This window comes from Neodiprion virginianus, chromosome 3, assembly GCF_021901495.1.
Source record: "Neodiprion virginianus isolate iyNeoVirg1 chromosome 3, iyNeoVirg1.1, whole genome shotgun sequence".
Classification (NCBI taxonomy): Eukaryota; Metazoa; Arthropoda; class Insecta; order Hymenoptera; family Diprionidae; genus Neodiprion; species Neodiprion virginianus.
In genome coordinates, this window is record NC_060879.1 from 22,961,839 (window position 1) to 22,982,138 (window position 20,300).

General features: G+C 38.1%; 1 protein-coding gene across 2 annotated transcripts in view; it reads right to left on the reverse strand.

Annotated features, from left to right (window-relative positions):
• Window positions 1–20,300, reverse strand: part of LOC124300621 (uncharacterized) — a 131,839-nt gene that overhangs the window by 50,041 nt on the left and 61,498 nt on the right. Inside the window, exons 58-87 of one of the 2 annotated variants that reach the window (XM_046754912.1) lie at window positions 19,674–19,997; window positions 19,235–19,558; window positions 18,840–19,154; window positions 17,632–17,961; window positions 17,203–17,535; window positions 16,256–16,555; window positions 15,821–16,150; window positions 14,981–15,289; window positions 13,729–14,040; window positions 13,258–13,581; window positions 12,816–13,130; window positions 11,907–12,215; window positions 11,476–11,799; window positions 11,059–11,370; window positions 10,584–10,889; window positions 10,184–10,498; window positions 7,911–8,237; window positions 7,513–7,824; window positions 7,098–7,430; window positions 6,715–7,017; window positions 5,933–6,238; window positions 5,532–5,849; window positions 5,128–5,454; window positions 4,728–5,042; window positions 4,320–4,643; window positions 3,939–4,244; window positions 3,565–3,870; window positions 3,175–3,492; window positions 2,742–3,071; window positions 48–359 (exon numbers count right to left, since the gene is read on the reverse strand). In XM_046754912.1, coding sequence (XP_046610868.1) covers window positions 48–359; window positions 2,742–3,071; window positions 3,175–3,492; window positions 3,565–3,870; window positions 3,939–4,244; window positions 4,320–4,643; window positions 4,728–5,042; window positions 5,128–5,454; window positions 5,532–5,849; window positions 5,933–6,238; window positions 6,715–7,017; window positions 7,098–7,430; window positions 7,513–7,824; window positions 7,911–8,237; window positions 10,184–10,498; window positions 10,584–10,889; window positions 11,059–11,370; window positions 11,476–11,799; window positions 11,907–12,215; window positions 12,816–13,130; window positions 13,258–13,581; window positions 13,729–14,040; window positions 14,981–15,289; window positions 15,821–16,150; window positions 16,256–16,555; window positions 17,203–17,535; window positions 17,632–17,961; window positions 18,840–19,154; window positions 19,235–19,558; window positions 19,674–19,997 — 9,519 coding nt within the window. Of the gene's footprint in view, window positions 1–47; window positions 360–2,741; window positions 3,072–3,174; window positions 3,493–3,564; window positions 3,871–3,938; window positions 4,644–4,727; window positions 5,043–5,127; window positions 5,455–5,531; window positions 5,850–5,932; window positions 6,239–6,714; window positions 7,018–7,097; window positions 7,431–7,512; window positions 7,825–7,910; window positions 8,238–10,183; window positions 10,499–10,583; window positions 10,890–11,058; window positions 11,371–11,475; window positions 11,800–11,906; window positions 12,216–12,815; window positions 13,131–13,257; window positions 13,582–13,728; window positions 14,041–14,980; window positions 15,290–15,820; window positions 16,151–16,255; window positions 16,556–17,202; window positions 17,536–17,631; window positions 17,962–18,839; window positions 19,155–19,234; window positions 19,559–19,673; window positions 19,998–20,300 lie in introns of both variants that reach the window. The other variant, XM_046754911.1, reaches the window with a different exon arrangement.

Here is a 20,300-nt window from a genome sequence, read left to right on the forward strand (position 1 = left end):
GAATTTTCATGTATATTGTAGGTACGAGGGTGAATAAGTGAACTTACTTGGAGTTGGGAAGCATCTTGTGAATGGATCTCCAGTGTATCCAAGTTTGCAAATACAAATTGGACTATGCATCGAAACCTTACAATCGGTATTCAAACCGCACGGACTTGGGCATGGATTGACGCATTTTTGATTTATACACGCTTTGTTTGTTTGACATTCTGAGCTTACGACACACTCTGGCCGGCATCCAGGTGGAGATCCTTTGTACTCAGGCAGACACGAGCAAACTGCTTGCCCGTTACTTACACGGCATTGGCTATTTGGCCCGCAGGGTGTAGGGTTACATGGGTCCAATGTGTCATCTACAACTATTGCAAGTTTCACAAAAATCAGAAATTATCAATACTGAAATGAATACTTAATGTCTGTTTCGAGTGAATTTAATGCTGGATTAAAATGAAGCGAAATGGGGAAAAATTATCAGAAATGGAATTCCTGTACTTTCATGACGTTAAAATTCGATATAACAGATGCTTTTTGACAAACTGTAAAGAATGTTGAGAGGATTTTCGTAAACAAATTTCAGAGTTACATTCTGTCAACTCCCATTACTGTCTTACCCGTAAATAGTATTTGATTATTTGTTCTGGAAATATGAGGCACTTATTTTTTAAATGTAGTTGATACTGTTAAATGTCCTGATTGAGAAGAAGTTTTTATTCCTCGGAAGGAGCAAACTTTACTAACATTTCCTGATTCTCCGTGTCTGACAGAATTTTTAAACTATTGGCGATTTCCCTATTCTGGTCTCACTCTGAACTAATATCTGAGTTAAGCGACGCGGAATTAATAAACCGAATTTGGATGAAATTTCATTTAAGCTTTCTGTCTTGGATATTCTACAAAGTCTCAAGTTTTTAACAAATTTCTAGACAAACGCATAATTTCCCACTTTTCTGGACTTATTCGTAATGTGAATTTTCAGGAAACTTTCCAAAGCATTCTGTTCACGAGTAATGTCATATTTTTGTCCACACGAAACATCTATGTGAGAAATTGTATGGCATGTCGATGGCTACTCGTAGGAAAAACAGATATCTCATACGCAACGGTTAAACAGACATGTATAGTAGTAATGTACTCACAACAAACTAGGTATACTTCTCTCTGCAAAATAATACGTGGTTTTTGATTTTTAAATTTACAGACCTTTTCTAATACATCCATGTATCTCGCAAATGGAATATATGGTTTTTAGTAATTATGTGTGAAGCACGTGGTATGTGACCATGGCATGGGAAATACACGTTTTTTACCTAACCCTTTCATTCACATAAGCCACTATAATGGCGCCCATTTTTTTTTAGACATTTGTTTTATATTCCACGCAAAGTCCTAAATTTTTTGGCATTTTTTGGTAAAAAAATAATTGAACTTTAGAATGGTTAGGATTTTTGTGAATCCATGATTGTTTATAATTGTTATAGATAAAAATATGCAACTACAAAACTATTTTCATGAGTGTAATTCGTGACCGGAGAAATTTGATAATAAACGTATATAGTAAAACCGCTTGGAATTTATTGGTTGACAAACAGAGATCTCAGAATGGTCGTTGGACATACAAAATTCAATGCATTGGAATAATTGTTACCCTCTTTAGGGGTGCATATAGATAGTATTGGGGGTCGCACTTCTACTCAGCCTAAGACTAAGCCTAGTGTCTCAAAATAAATATTCATATAAATCTCATTCAAGAACACTGTCTGAAACAATGTTGATAATTCATACCGTGTTCACTCCATTTTCGAGATTATTTTTAGTTCTGTTAAATATCTGACATTAGATTGGAATTCAGCGTCAAAAAATCTATAGGAAACGTATAATTGTATTTTCGTGCAAACAGAAACTGAATTGCGTGACTGAAAGTGTTAAAGGTATCAAAGTAATAACAAACAAGCAGGGAAAAATTATTTTTTTAGCAATACTTTTTCATCGAAACGACAATAGTATAGGTTTATCAGTGAAGAGAATGAAAAAAGTAAAACAAATTTTTTCGATGAAAAACAAAAGATTTGTAACTGTTTTCTTCAAATAAATAGATATACTCGGAAAAACATAATCGTTTGTTATGAAAAAGTAATAAAGAGGAGAAACTAAAGGTTTGTCATTAAAACATTGAAAGTCGATTCATTTCAATTCGGAAGTTCAAATTGAATGGGACATGACAATTTTTTGTGCCCATTATTTGGTTGTAAAATCCTGTACGTTCCGCGATCCTGGTAGGAGTTTATAGGACAGACCGACACATAGACCTTTATTTCTTTAACAATAAGAATTTGTTTTTCGTATTCTACAGGTCTAAAAACGTAATGATTCGTCGAAATTAGAAAAAGTGATTTTCAACCGAAACCAATACTCATCTTTATCACCTTTAAAAGTAAATATCTGATATTAAAATTTATTCTTGATAAGGCCAGAAAATTGATTACACTATAGGTATCTCAGCGAAAGTTTGAAAATCTAAAACTGTCTAGCTGGCTTTTGTTATGTTATAATACGATACTCGTGATGAGAGGAAATTTTTAGTTTAATTAATGGCGATTATTCATAGACTATAAATATTCGTTATTAGTGAGTATGTTTAAGTGAACTAATTATTATTGCCAATTTATTAAATGTGGTGCTACACGCTGCTAAGCTCCTCGTAGTGCATGCATAGGCACTAACTACATCGGTATAAAACTTACTTATTGGCGGTGACAGGTGACAGTAACTGAATGGATCTCCTATATATCCAGATATGCATGTGCAAGTTGGTAAGTGGCTAATTACTTGGCACTCTGCGTTTTGGCCACATGTTCCAGGGCATGGGTTTTGGCATTTAGATCGTATACATGCTAAGCTGGATATACAATCTGAATTGACAGTACACTCTGGGCGACAGCCTTCATAAGGATTACCGATATACTCGGATACACAAGTACACGATCCGACGCCATTTTGTTCTTTACAAATAGCATTTGAGCCACAAGGTGATGGAGTACACGGAGAAAGTTTCTCGGCAATAACTGGTTCAGCTAAAATCGTTAAAAATTACATCAGTCGTTACTTGTTCAGCTGAACTATTATATTCGATTAGAATCCGGTTGCAGATTTCAATACCCGTCGAATTATTCTTACATAGTTGGATGTTGCATTGAGTGAAGGGATCGCCAACAAAACCTGTAGTACAAACGCACATTGGCGTATGACTAACCACACGACATTCAGCATTGAAACCACACGATCCTGGACAAGGATCTGCGCATTTTTGGTTTATACATGCCAAGTGACTGGAGCATTCGCTATTACTAACACATTCAGGTCTGCAGTTTGGCGGAGATCCAATGAATTGTGAGAGGCAAGAGCATGAAGGATTTTCATTAATTATTTGACACTGAGCATTTGGGCCGCAAGGTGATGGTTGACATGGATTCACTGGTTTAACCTCGGTGGGCACTGTGAAAGACAGTTTTGTGAAAGCAAATTCATCGTAAATTTGTGAAGATAAAAAATAAAGCGAGATCTTACAGATGAATTCGCATCGTAGGAACGGGTCACCAGTGTAACCTGAGGGACAAGTACATATTGGGTTGTGGTTAACGACTTGACACTGAGCTCTGAGACCACACGTTCCAGGGCATGGGTCGTTGCATTTTTGATTGCTACAAGCTTCGTTTCTTCCACAGTCCGAGCTAACCACACATTCGGGTCTACATGATGGAGGGCTTCCAATATAACCAGGAACACATGAGCAGACGCCTTGTCCGTTTACAGTACGACACAAGCTATTGGGACCGCAGGGCGAAGGACTGCATGGATTCGGTAAATCCATTTCTGTGATGAAGAAGAGTGGTTAAAAGCTACATGCGGAACGATTAAAATCAGATTTATATTCCTCGTACCTTTTATAGGTGAACAGAGAACAAACGCATTTCCTGACATTCCTATTGGACAGCTACACATGGGAACATGATTATAAACGCTGCATTGTGCATTCTGCCCACAGGTACCAGGACAAGGATCAAAGCACTTATTACTGCCACAAGCTCTGTTCAAGGGACAATCTGTGTTGAGAACACATTCGGGGCGACAGCCTGAGTACGGATCACCTCGATATTCAGGTAAACATGAGCAACTGCCATCGTTACACTCTGCATTTGGTCCACAAGGTGACGGATTGCAAGGATTTGTTTCAATTATTTCGGTGGCTGTAATGTAAAGACAAAGTGTCGGATTTTTTACGAAAACAATGCCTGGGAATATAAAACCCAAATTCTTCTTACGTGGTTCACGGTAGCAGTTATTAAATGGATCTCCGGTATAACCGCCGGGACAAGTGCACATGGGTGTATGATTTATAACGTTGCATTGAGCTCCTATTCCACAAGATCCAAGACAAGGATCTTTGCATTTTTCTCTGATACAAGCCTTATTACTTGGACAATCGGGATTTATTGTACATTCAGGCCTACAATTCGGTGGACTGCCAACATAATTCAATGCGCAAGAACATGAAGGTAGCCCGTTATTGTTATGACATTCAGCATTTGGGCCACAAGGTGAAGGCACACATGGATTTATTGTTGGAGCCTTCTCCGGAAGTGGTTCTAAAAGTAGTTTGAAATAGTTTTATTTTCAATCATATGGCAGTACAGGAAAACGAAGGATTTTAAATGAAAATGTTTGCTTACGCGGGATTGAGAAACATCGTGTGAATGGATCGCCAGTAAAACCATCTTTGCAGGCACAAATTGGACTATGATTCAAGACTTCACAATTAGTATTTACTCCACATGGCTCGGGACATGGATTAACACATTTCTGTTGGATGCATGCTCTATTCAAAGGACATTCCGAGCTGACTACACATTCTGGTCGACACCCTGGCGGACTTCCTATATATTCTGGCTTGCAAGAACATACAGCTTGACCATTGATTTCGCGACATTGACTGTTTGGCCCACAAGGTGATGGATTACATAGATCTCCCGGATCTGCCGCTATAACTATGGGATAATATGAGATTTTGAAGATGAAAAAGTTTGGTATAGCCATCTATAAACTGTGATCAATGACATCATATCTAATTACCGGGTTGCCTCATGACATTACAGTAACGGAATGGATCTCCAGTGAAACCGGGAATACATATACATGACGGCAAATGATTTACAACTTGGCACTCTGCATTCTGACCACATGTACCCGGGCAAGGGTTTTGGCACTTGGATCGAATACAAGCAAGAGTAGATGCACAATCAGAATTGATGACACATTCCGGACGGCAACCTTCATACGGATTTCCAATATATCCAGGTACGCACGTACAAGATCCAGCTGTACTTTGCTCTTTACAAATAGCATTTGCGCCACACGGAGAAGGAGTACATGGGCTAAGATATTCAGCAATCACAGCGGCTATGGAGCGAATAAAATTGTTTGAATGATTGTCATTAGAAGATCAGAAATACGATATTGGGTATGTCCATTCTTACGTTGTTTTAAACATTGTGTGAATGGATCTCCATTAAAACCGAGAAGACATGCACACATTGGTGTATGACTAACAACTCGACACTCCGCATTGCTACCACATGAACCTGGACACGGGTCTTTACATTTTTGATTAATGCATGCAAAGTGACTACTGCATTCACTATTACTGATGCATTCTGGTTTACAATTTGGCGGAATGCCAATGTACTCTTGGAGACAGGAGCAAGACGGTGAATCATTGATAACTTTACAAATAGCATTTGGTCCACACGGAGAGGGTTGACAGGGATTTGCTTGAATAATAGGACTAGTTTCAACTGTGAAAGAGAAGATAACTCATAGTTAGTTACACTTTGAGAAACAAATCACTGAATTATTAGTCAGGAAATAATATGCTTACGTATTGGAATGCATCTCACAAATGGATCACCAGTGTGAAGTTGAGGGCAAGTACAGATTGGATTGTGATTAATGACTTGACATTTGGAATTGATGCCACAAGAGCCAAGGCATGGATCTCTGCATTTCTGGTTACTGCATGCTTCGTTTAGTGAACAGTCCGAGCTCACCGTACACTCAGGTCTACAAGAGGGTGGGGAACCGATATAGCCCGGCACACACGAACAGACTGCTTGTTCATTAATTTTTCGACATACACTGTTCGGACCACACGGGCTGGGCTGACATGGATTCCTATCTACAGGCTCTACATTTGAAAATACATGCTCGTGAAATAAAACAGTCAGACAGTTGATGAATGCCTCTTGAAATTATGGTTACCCAATATTTGAAAACATGTTTTATACGAATTTCACGGTTCTATGTTTCAGAACAACCTAATTCTTGCTTTTATATGAAGTCTTTATAATGCATCGCATTTGATTTGATAGTGCATCGAACAATTCTTCAAGATAATGCAGTGCTCTGATTTCCTATTTGTTTTTAGCAGTTTTTTGACGGCACAGCATACAAAGGCTTAGGTTATTGTAGGTAGAATTCGTATGGATATAAGTGAAAAATGTTTCCTTGCGGTTCACAGTGAATATACGAAGTTATTCAGATGCTCATAAATACAATTTTTAAAAGTATAAAACTTCGAGAAAAACAATGATATTATAAAGATGACATGAGTTTTTTGACCGGCGAAACACTTATTAATTTCTTTCAAAACCAATGACGTACCTTGGAATGGTAAGCAAAGTACAAAGGCGTTTCCTGTCATTCTTGCAGGACAGCTACACATAGGGACATGGTTTAATACAACACATTGGGCCATTCGTCCGCAAGTTCCTGGACATGGATCTATGCACTTATTGCGAATGCATGCCTTTTCTCGGGAACAATCCGAGTTGAGAACACATTCTGGGCGACATTCATAATAAGGATCACCCCGATAGTCGGGTAAGCATGTACAAATTCCGTCATTACACAGGGCATTGGGACCGCATGGAGATGGATCGCATGAATCATGAATTGCAACTTCAGCTAGAAGAAAGAATAAATTGTTCTGGGTACTGGTGATATTTGAGTTTTTGATTGACAAGTCCGTTGTATAGAACTCTTACTTGGAGGTGGTGGTTTTGGATAACAATTGCTGAAAGGATCTCCTGTATATCCATCAGGACAAGTGCACATTGGTACATGATTACGTACATTGCACAGAGCTGTACTACTACATGATCCTAAACATGGGTTTTTGCATTTCTCATTGATACAAGCCAAGTTCATGGAACATTCAGAATTCACGCTACATTCGGGTCTGCAATTAGGCGGTGCTCCCATATAAGATGGTAAGCAGGAGCAAGATGGAGACCCTCTAATATTTCGACACTCGGAATATAATCCACAAGGAGATGGAACGCATGGATCTATCTCATCTCGTTGTGGGAGTACAATCTCTGCAATTCAAGATTACTATGTGTAGAATAAATGTGTTAAATGAATACATTGTACAATTTTTTTTCTGGGAAATAATCTTACGTGGCAGCGGGAAACATCTGGTGAAGGGATCTCCTGTATATCGAGCAATGCAACTACAAATGGGGCTATGGTGGATCACTTTGCATTCTGTATTTAATCCACAAGGGTTCGGACAAGGAGAGATGCATTTCTGGTTGATGCATGCCAGTGTTGGTGAACATTCGCTATTTACTACACATTCTGGCTTACAACTCGGCGGGGATCCAATATAAGTTGGTAAACATGAGCAAACAGCTTGGCCATTCGTATTGCGGCATTTACTATTTGGTCCGCAAGGCGAAGGGAAACATGGGTCTACTTCAACCTCCACATCTATAGCGTAAAATAATATGTTCAAACGATTAGTGTATATCATTACATTATATCGTAGCAAGGAAATAGGTCAAAAAAGGTCTTACGCAGGTGTTGGTGCGGGACGCAGTATCTGAAGGGGTCTCCTGTATAACCTGAATTGCAATTACAAGTTGGCATGTGGTTAACAACATTACACTGTGCGTTCAAGCCACAGGTTCCGGGACAAGGGTTTCTGCATTTCAGGTTGATGCAAGCCAAATCTGGCATGCAATCTGAGTTTGATATGCACTCGGGGTGACAGCCTTCGTAAGGGTTTCCTATATAGTCTGAGCGACACGAGCATGATCCAGCGCCATTATATTCACGGCAAATAGCATTCGGGCCACAGGGAGATGGGTCACATGGTTTCCTAATTTCTGTTTGGGGTTCTACTGGAAAAAGAAACGTACTCAAGAATTTATAACTTGAATAACAAACTAGGTCTAATCAGGTTAACCACCGATATGTTTAGGTTTTAGTGCAAACCAAATGGTGCCGCAGTTAAAAGCCCATCATCAGTTCACCAGAACCGAATTTTATTTTTCGCATATTATTATTATTACTATTATTATTGCTATTACTATTATTATTATTATAAATCCAAAGGACATGTTCTTATTCATATGTGAGGCGTTGGATACATTGCAGTTGGTCAGATCAATATATTGTTATTATAATATATCAAGTTAATAAAGTGCTGCATAGGCAGGGAATCACGCTGAGAGTGCTTTCAATGTATTCGAAGTTTTCAGCTATATTGCTTATCCTTATAATATATTTCAATTGCTTAGGCCAAACAGACTTTTTTCTGACCAGCTTCGCATGTAATTGTGTTATCGTTCATTAATAACGGCGTTTCAAATAGGCATTAATTACTTTACAAGCTTCGTGTAAAGTACTAGTTAGCTCTACATCTATGTAAGGTCAATTTTTGTGTCAATTTGCGCAGGTTTGCTAGGGGTTGGGTTTAATCACGTGTCGGGGTTAGGGCAGCTTTCATTTTCAGTGCAGGGTAAGCAAACTCGTGAGCTCATTCCAACGATCAATTTCTTGTTCACCCAAGGTGACCAAGGCCAATGTAGGGGATTACAAACATGTATCAATACGAAAAATATTGGGGAACTGTACTAGACTGCTTCATCTGGAAACGTCAGTTTGTTCGGGTATTGGGACATCGCAGATCATGAAAATGATCGTTTTATTAGTTCATTAGGGTTTAAAGCATGTGTGCACTTTGTGTATAGACCCGTTCATTAATTGGTTTTTTAATGGGCAAAATTCAGCGGACTACATATATTTATACATAGGACTCCTTAATTACAATAAGATTACTGCAATGGTGGGCAAATGGGTAAATATGGGTCGGGGTGGGGGGGGGGGGGCTTTAAAGATATGGTTGAAAATTTCTTTTCACCAGATTATTAGTAACTTTCAATCATGAAATCGTATTTTATGACACAGCACAAACACCTGTACGTTTGTGCCATGTAACACTGTAATCAAAGTTACAACTCTTGTGAGACATGTTCATGTTTCAGTCTGTAAACTAAATTTGTATTTTGTCAATTAATTATTATTTATTCACGCACTGAATATTACCCTAACGCTATTTTCATTCCCGTGTTTTCTCTAAAGTATGTTGCAATCTGAGTTTTCCAGCAATGATAATAATGGAGAAACAAGCTTTTCTCTAGACGTATTTCGAACAATCTCTAAACAAAGTCACGATGTTCATGTATAATATTAGCTTTTTCGTCATAGTAGGCCAAAAACGGAGTTGTACGCTCACACCTGGATCTCAAAATCCCGTTTTATGCCTACGTAGAAAAAAAAATAATGTTCGCATCACGGGTATAACACTTTACGCCCTTCACACTAAAATAGCTATTTTCTGCAGAAACGACACGATATAACTTAGACGTAAAGACAAATGTTCAATATCATTTCGATATTGACAAGAAACTGTTTTCACCTGGTGCCTAATCAGTTAGTTGTATTGTCAACCAACGTGTGTATAGGTAATTGATAAACTCAGTTCACTGACTGAAACAACTTCAACATACCTTCTCACAATAACAATTAACTTCAGCATCTTCTGTTAACAAGAATCATATTTTGCAAGCAAATCAATGCTTGTTAATTTGCTATTAAGGAATTACCTCCAGAAAATAATTCAAGAAGGCTATTTCATTAAAGCCTTACTTGATAAAATAAAAGCAACAATTCATTGCTGGGAATTTTGGGTACACAATATCTCCGGTGTGTTATAATTAATAAAATACTTGTGTATACATAAATTCATGCAACATGCAGTACATATTGATAAATTGAGACTCACCTCTCTCGACAAGATGACAGCTGCTGAATGGATCGCCAGTGTAGTCTTGATGACAGGAACAAACAGGTTGATGGTTGATTACAGAACACTGTGAATTCACACCACAAACACCAATGCACGGATCACGACACTTTTGTTGAACACAAGCAAGTTGCGGCGCACATTCTGGGTTGATCGTACATTCTGGCCTGCAATTTGGCGGAACTCCCACGTAATTCTGGGAACATGAACATGCAGGACTTTCCCCACGGACGTGACATTCTGAGTTAGGCCCACATGGTGATGGGTCGCACGGATTTATTGGCACTGGAGTAACTACAAATAAAAACGAAATATCTAGTGTCGATAATTGGAATCTCTGTGAACCAAAAGCTTTGAAGTGTGGCAGAAATTCCATTACCTTGGATTTGGTCGCATCTGGTGAATGGATCACCAGTATAACCCTCACTGCAGCTACATATCGGATTATGATTCACCACTTGGCATCTGGCATTCTGTCCGCAAGTGCCTGGACAAGGATCTGAGCACTTGCTTCTCAGGCACGCTTGTGTTAGTGGACACTCTGCGCTAACTATACACTCTGGTCTGCAGGACGGTGGATTACCTATAAAGTTTGACTGGCAAGAGCACACTGCATGATTGTTGACGACTTTGCATATACTGTGTGGACCACATGGCGATGGTGTGCAAGGTTGCGCTGGTACTTCTAAAAAGATTATAATAATAATAATAATAAGGTACAAATGTAATAATTATAATAATGAACAAGAGTATTGATTGAAAAAACTTTTACATAGTTGGCTACTTTTGAAGTCATTATTATTGAAATGCAATATTCATTTTTGAAATGAAACGTTTAAAGCATTCGAGCCTACCATCATTTTTGGGTGGCCTACAGAGAGAGAATGGATCGCCCGTTGTGCCCGGTGGACAACTGCACATGGGAATATGATTGACAACATCGCAGCGAGCATTGGATCCGCAAGTACCAGGGCATGGGTCGATACAATGCTGATTAGCGCACGATTTTACTCGTGAGCATTCAGAATTCATTGTACACTCTGGACGACAAAATGAGGTCGGATCTCCAAAGTAACCTGGCAGGCATGTACAAGAGCCGCCGTTGCATTGAGCATTCGGTCCACATGGAGATGGATCGCATGGGTCATCAGGAACTCGTGGCCGCTCTGTGTTAAAATTTTCATCATAAAAATTAAGGTAATGACATTTTCTCAAAGTAAGTATATCACTCTAAATCGAAATCATTCAAGTATGCAAGTCTTAAATCAAACCTTGGACTGGTGCACAAAGTGTGAAAGGATCGCCAGTATATCCTTCTTTGCAGTTACATATTGGAATATGGTTTTGAACACGACAGTCAGCGTTTTGTCCACAAGATCCCATACAGGGATCTCTGCATTTTTCGGAGATACAAGCATGATTAGACGAACAATCTGTGTTTACGACACACTCTGGGCGACAGTTTGGCGGAGATCCTATGTAATTCTTTAGACATGAACACGCTGCTTGGTCAGCGATATTCCTGCATTCTGCATAGAGGCCACATGGACTAGGCATGCAAGGATCTCTTTGTTTTGGGACTTCCAAAGGTGGAACTAAACATAAATAATTACTTCATTGAGTGAACTCAATATTCGTATAGTTCATATAGTGTCTTCTGTCAAATTCATTGAAATATTTTTTAAAAGATTGTGTACATTACCTATTTCTCGATAACATCTTGAGAATGGATCACCAGTCATCCCTTGAGGACAGCTGCATAGAGGATGATGGTTCACAACTTGACATTTAGCTCCGATCCCACAGGTTCCCGGACAAGGATCATTACACTTGAACTTATAACAAGCTCGATCTTGAGGGCACTCAGAATTGACAACACATTCAGGTCTACAATTAGGTGGTGTGCCAATGTATGATTTTTCACAAGTACACACAGGTTGATTGTTAACCACCCTGCATACGCTGCTTGGTCCACAAGGGGAGGGTGAACATGGTTCAGACACAGTCGGTTCTACAACATTAAAAGGTAAAATTCATTTGAATCTTATCAAAATTCATCGTTGGTCTCAGGATTCAATCTACGCTCAAGGGCAAATATTTCCATCTCTAATCCTTTGAAAAGTTCTTTCGATATATATTGCATAGGTAGAAATCTAGGTAAAAACAAACTGGATTCATTGTCGAAAAATTTTTAAATAAAAATAAATTTCACTCGGAAATTTGAATTCTGGTCACATTTTACCGTGACTCAGTTCATATATCTGTTACGTTTTCACAATATGTTGTAACTATTTCCATTAAATGTTACCAACAGATTGTGCAAACAGAAAAGACATGGAACATCAAGCATCTCGTTCATCCACGTTAATACAACAGCCCAAACCGGTCATAAAAGCTGTGAAAAACAAAACTGGAACTCGACTAGATTTGACTAGATTCTTGATCTAGAAAATTTCACTAAATTTGTGAAATCATTTGTTTTCTTTTCTAGAATTCAATTAAATTGCATGTACCCGTATTTCCATCTTACTTTTACCAACTTTAAACATATAGCGATTGCAGAATATTTCATTCTCTTTATCATGTTATTTGAGTATTCAGTGAAATTTACCTGTAACTGGCCGAAGTGTGCAACCGATGAATGGATCACCAATGTATCCAGGCATACAAATACATGTGGGGATGTGATTCACAACGGAACATTCTGCACGGGTGCCACAAATACCTGGGCAAGGATCTTCACACTTGTTTCGAATGCAAGCTTTGTTTGTCGGACAATCTGCACTAAGAATGCACTCAGGTTGGCAGCCTTCATACGGATTTCCATAATAGTCTTCAATACAACTGCATGCGCCTGCATTATCACGTTGTTGGCAAACTGCGTTAGGGCCACATGGAGATGGCTCACAGGGATTCAGAGCTTCTTCTGTAATTACATGCAAAATATCGAATTCACGTACATAAAAATATTAATGTATTATACTGATACTCATAAAATAACGGTCAAATGGATTTTTGTTCATGGTTTTCTGATATCTTAGCATGTGACTGACCTTGTTTTATTACACATTGAACGAATGGATTTCCCGTATATCCTGTTAAACACGTGCAGGTAACAGCATGATTAACAATGTTGCACTCGGCATTGTCGCCACAAGAGCCTGGGCAGGGATCTGTACACTTGGCATTGATACATGCTTTATTGCTAGAGCAATCCGGATTTATAACACATTCCGGACGACATGAAGGTGGAGACCCAACGTAATTTGGAAGACATGAGCATGACGGATTACCGCCATTGTTTTGACAAAGTGCATTTGGTCCGCAAGGTGAGGGAATGCAAGGATCTTCAGGTCCCTTTGGCTTCTCTGGTGGCACTGCGAAAGCATATTATACATTGATACTATATTGATATAATATGCAAACTGTAATTGTTCAGTAGAAATTATAATAACTTATATTCAAAATTGAACAGATAAATTTTTGTGAATAAAAATGTGACAGAAAATTCTAGAATCACATACCTGGGATGTCATAACAACTCCTGAAAGGATCTCCAGTTTGTCCTGGAAGACAGCTACATATCGGACTGTGGTTTATTACTTCGCAACGAGCATTCAGTCCGCAAGAGCCCAAGCATGGATTTGTACATTTCTTGTTCACACACGCTCTTGTCGATGAGCATTCGGAACTAACAATGCACTCCGGTCGACATGATGGTGGTGAGCCTAAATATCCTTGGAGACAAGAGCATACGGCATGGTTATCCGAATTACGGCATTGGCTGTTAGGTCCACACGGGGACGGTACACAAGGGTCGCGTTGATCATCCAGTTCTAGAATATGTGAAAAAAATTATGAACTCAAATTTATACACACACACTAATTCATTATCGACCAAATACAATTTATATCAGTATCAGGAATTGATTTTAGAAGAAAAATATTTTATTGGCCATGATTTTTGCGTGAGCAAAATTATAAAAGCACTTTAACAAATTCTTCAGATTTCGTCAAGTTAGTTATGAATTATTTTGGCAAAATTTTTTTCTTTCCATAAAAATTCCAAATAAATTTCCAAATAAAGCACTGCTATAGGGGTTGTTGGTGACTGAAGCTGAGATAGTAAAATGATTGATCAATTGTATAGCACTCATAATATTGGAAACCTACTGAACTGCAGTTACACGAACCTTTAATTTTACATTTTATGCCACATCTTTAAAAAATTCAATTTCATATCGGTCAATCCAAAATATTGATAAATGCAGAATGAAAAACGTTACAATAAATTCTCACAATTCATTTTGGCATGTTGAAAAGTGTACAAGCGGACAAAAATATAATAGACATTGGAATGCAATCCTAAACGGAATTGCAATTTAGCCTAACAAATCTTCAAGCAGATATATATATATACATAAACAAAAAAAAAAAAAAAATATTTGAGTTTCTAATGTGCACAAAATTGGCCTCTAAACATGAATAATTTAATATAAAGGCTGGAAAGGAAAATAAGAGAAAAAATTCAAAACCTGTACTAGTTGTTTAGCTTCTATATTCCGCAAGGAAATTCAATCTCAACAAGGGAATTAAATATATTGTCATAATGCTGAAAATACACGAATAAAGCATTGTAACTGTTGTTTTGATCACTCTCCTTACTACAACTAACTTTGCTACCAAACACCATCTATTTTTACTATAAAGACGAGTAAACATACAAGTCAAAGTTTGAGACCAAACATTTTCCAATCAATAGCTTGAACTCTTTACCTGGTTCTTGTTGACGACAGCTAACAAAAGGGTCCCCAACATATCCAGTTAGACAGGAACATACCGGAATATGGTTTACAATATCACATTGAGCGTTCTGTCCGCAAATACCCGGACAAGGGTCTGTACACTTATTTCGCAAACAAGATTTATCTCTCGGACATTCAGAATTGAGAATACATTCAGGTCTGCAAGCTTCAAATGGATTACCAACGAACTCAGGTAAACATTCACAGTCTCCATCTTTGCACAGAGCATTTGGACCGCATGGCGATGGATTGCAAGGATCGTGAACAATAGGTTCTGTACCTAAAAATGAAATCGGTTCGTTATCTAATCTGTTACTAATGCAAGTAATGTACCTTTTTACAATTAGCATTAGAATGCCTGGACTTGTAAGTTTTAAAATCCTCCCATAGTGATTGATTAGGTATAATCACATTTTAACTCGGTTAAGTGTAAAGGAAAACAGATTTTAGTTTTCTAAACCTGCTGTACATGAAAAATGGATTACTCTAGAGTCAAGTTTTATCGAATTTACAAGATAAATCATGTATAAATTACACGCTGAATTATAACAATAATAATTATAATAATAATTGCTACCGTTTCCCGCCATACCCGGTAGAGTATGTTCCCATAAGTCTACAGAAGACTTGTGCGGGGCAAGGGAAGGGATGGGTTAGTGACCATCATTATGCAGCTGCAACAGTCTTAAGATGTTCAATAGAAACAAATTCTTACAAAACATTTAATGATTGATCAGATCATCTTTCTCAATAAGGCAGTCTAGGCATTCTGGTTTTAAATTCTTTTGGGAAAAAGCAATGATGAATTTACTTGTCGGAATTGGAGAGCATTGTGAGAATGGATCTCCGGTAAATCCTGCAGTACACGTGCATACTGGTATGTGATTTAAGACATGACATTCAGCACTGACTCCGCATGATCCTAGACATGGATCTTGGCATCTTTGATTGATACAAGCAAGATGACTCTTGCATTCAGAGCTAAGAACACATTCTGGTCTGCATTCTGGTGGGAAGCCGATGTAATTTGGAAGACAAGAGCACGCAGGGCTACCAGATATCATCTGACACTGTGAATTCGGCCCACAAGGCGATGGTGTACAAGACGGTGGTCTTTCAGTTTGTGGAATATCCATTAATACTAAAAATAAAGGTGTAAGCATTTATCTAATTTTCAAAGAATTAAATGAAAATCACACCATTGACATAGAGTTTCAAGAATAATATATTAAACCGAAAATCTTACCTTGAGAACATTGAGTGAAAGGATCTCCTGTAAATCCAGATGGACAGGTACAAATTGGATTATGATTTTTCGTTGTGCATATCGCTCTTAATCCACATGTATTTGGACAAGGATCAGAGCATTTCTTATTGACACAAGCCAAGTGAACTGGGCATTCTGCATTGACAATGCATTCTGGACGACACGATGGAGGTGTACCGATATATTCTGGTAAGCACGTGCATACAGCCTGTTCATTCACTGTGCGACATTTACTATTTGGTCCACAAGGAGATGGTGCACATGGATCTCGGGCTGGTTCTATCAGAGTCGATATATACAAATCATAATGTTGTCTTTATATTCAACTATGAGAGGATTTCAACATATGTTATTTGTTTCGAAACAAAATAAAAGAGACATTATAAAAGGTTGGAGACATATCTAAGAGCAGGATTAATTATTGATTGTTGATTATATTTGTGGATTACTTTAATATATAATTATATATTAATGATGGTGACAAACTATGTTTTTAAGCCACGCAATGTAAATTTTGAGTCGTCTGACAATGAGAAAAAATACTTCACTGAATGTTGTCCATTCCATTAATATAAGCTTTTAATGTTACAGCAGAACTCAAAATAATGATAATTACTCGAGAAAAATACTTATGTTTTAATCTAATCTCAAGAAGTACATAAAGAAAATTGTGCACCAATCAAATATGGTTTTTCATCTATTGCAAAAAAATGAACTCCGTTGTTTGTGAGTTGTTGAATGACAAAATATGCAATATACTCTATGATTACTTCGTAAAATGAAAATTAATTCTCTGACTATTGGATTAAGATATCTTATCGGTTGTAGCTTCCATGTTGCAAGCAAAGCATGGATCCCTATAATTCTATGATCACTTCATAGAATTATGGCTAATCCTCTGAATATTAGATTACGATATAACTTACCCCTTATATCTTCCATGTTACAAGCAAAGTACGGATCCCCGGTGTAACCAACTGGACAAGTGCAAGCAGGAACATGTGCTTTCACATTACAAATGGACAAAGTACCGCAAGTACCTGGACACGGATCGATACACTTGAATCCAACGCAAGCCAAGTGAGATGCACAGTCATTATTTGCTTCACATTCTCGTTTGCATCCAGTCTGCTTATCATAGGGATCTCCAATATAATCTGAAGGGCAGGCACACGCAGCAGCTCCATTCCTCTCCCGGCATTGTGCATTTGGTCCACATGGAGTTGGGATACAAGGATTGGTTGGAGTGTATTCAGTAGCTAAGTAAGAGAATTTATGTGTAGTGTATTCCATTAGAAAATATTCTTGTTTCGTCATAGGAGTGAATTGTTTTCTATCCTTTTTAGGTTACTTACAAGATGGTAGAGCTAAGCTACATCCCACGGACGCATCTCCAACGAAACCTTCTGGGCATGTACAGAGCGGTTGATGATTTTGGACAGAGCATATTGCAAAACTTCCACACGTTCCGGGACACGGATCTTTACAGAGCTGATTTACACAAGTTGCAGTAGTGGGACATTCTGAGTTATCAACACACTCTGGTTTGCAGTTGGGTGGACGTCCGATAAAGTTTAGGGCGCAAGAACATGCAGGTTGGAAACCTATAACTCTGCACTGGGAGTTTGGTCCACATGGATTTGGTTCACACGGATTTTCTGCTTCTCTACTAGGCGGTGTGACTACTAGAATAAATATGTAAAATTTAGTCTTTTGTTATCTCAACCGTTCTTTTTTTTTTAATCCGATTATTATGTCTTGGAATAAATCATACCCATACCGTGATAAACACAATTATACACGTATATGCAAATAAATTCGTGTGTATTAATTCTCGAAAATATTCATGTATTCTTTGAACCTGTAATGCAATCAACATGTCTAATTTGTTTTGATTGTTATGCATATAACAGAATAGTTCAGCCAAAAATTTAGACAAGATTAGGACGAGAAAAAAAATTTGGTTGTGAAATATCTGACGCACAAGTTTACACGCTTACACAAAATCAGTTTGCTATTGAACACTGATGTATTTCCAACCAAAAATCGACTTGTAGCTTACCCAAAATTTTATACTGATCAAATAACTTCACTCATACTAAATTCCAGCTTCCTGAACTCGTTATTGTAAAAGTAGGTGAAAAATCAACATGAATTATATATCTTAGCAAAACTCATGAAGTTTTGAATAATTAATAGACGTCGAATACTAATTTTGCATAAACTAACTAATGTGACACAAGATTTTTGAACGTATTCTGCCGCTATCTTTCAAGAAATAACTGTAATTACCATGGCCAAATGATTAAATTTTCGTAAGTCAGGAAAATGAAGTTTATTCAGTTACACGCATAACAGCTATAAAACTGATTCCAGTATCGCACTATTACTGGGCGCTATTTTACACCGAACAATGAACAGAGTTATGCATAGTAATCAGAATAGAGGAATTATAAATTAACAATATTTGAAAGCCCAAGATCTGAGAATTCAGAAAATTACATTTGCCTGTTTACTATATGATTCAGCATTGAGCTCATACAAATGTTAAGCTTGTACTTACCTTCAATCTTTGTGCAACTTGCTAAAGGATCACCGGTGTAGCCGTTTGAACAAGTACAAATGGGGTTGTGATTTACAACAAGACACTTCGTATTTAGCCCACAAGTTCCTGGACAAGGATCGACACATTTGTTGTTGATGCATGCTTTGTTTTGTTGGCATTCAGAGCTGCCTGTACATTCTGGACGACAGGAGGGTGGAGTGCCAATAAATCCTGTCTGACAAGAACAGACAGCATGTTCGTTCAACACGCGGCAGTTGCTGTTTGGTCCACAGGGAGATGGCTCGCATGGCTCAATAGGTGTGTCGCTGATTACTGATCAAACAGAATCATCAGGTTATTTCGATTGTAACTTAAGTCAAATTTTTAGGTATCAGATTTGGGTTGCATTTTACCTGGTTCCTGCACGCAGGATACTAATGGGTCGCCAATGTAGCCCGGCAAGCAAACGCAAGAAGGTGCGTGATTGAATACTTGACAAGTTGCGCTTTGGCCGCAAGCACTTGTGCAAGGATCAATACATTTGTTGTTCAAGCAAGCTTTGGTGCGTTCACAATCGGAATTGGTTACACATTCAGGTCTACAGCCTGTGTATGGATCGCCGAAATATTCAGGAAGGCAAGTACAAGAGCCTGCTCCATTTCTCTCATTGCATCTTGCATTGGCACCACAAGGCGATGGATTGCATGGGGTGCGAGGATTTTCGGTTGTTATAGGAACTGCAAGAATTGAAAATATTTCACTTACTGCGATTCTGGATAATTTTTTTTTTTTTTTATCTTTCAAGATTAAAACATTTGTATTAGTGGTGTTTTTGCTGTGCAATAGAATTACCTTCTATTATCGGAGAGCATTCGGTAAATGGATCACCGGTATAACCTGGACTACAAACACATACAGGATTGTGTTTGACCACGTTGCAGAAAGTATTTACACCGCACGATCCTGGACATGGATCTTTGCACTGTATACCTTGGCAAGCCAGATTTCCTGGACACTCTTCATTGATGACACATTCTGGGCGACAAGTAGGCGCACGACCGACATAGTTTGGTAAACATGAACAAGCAGGGAAACCATCAATTACTCGACATTGTGAGTTGGGACCACACGGTGATGGTACACATGGATTTCCACTTGGCGTCGAAGGTATCCTAACTGTAGAAAAATTATAAGAAAATGTATTTCTGAATTCCGCCAATTATACGTACATCATTTGGGAAACATGAAAAAATTGAGTCGTCAGCAAAGTTTCCAACCCGCAATCGCAATATTTTAGTTTTCGTACTGTTTGCTTTCATAATTTCATTTTTTGGGGTTCTAAGGACATTACTGCAGGAGATGAAGTGCGTATAGAATATTCTTACACGTTCAATATTCCGACTGAGATACTCAGTTGAAACTATTAAAACTGGCTTAGGAATTTTTGCATTAAAACTATGTCTTTTAGCGAATATATGA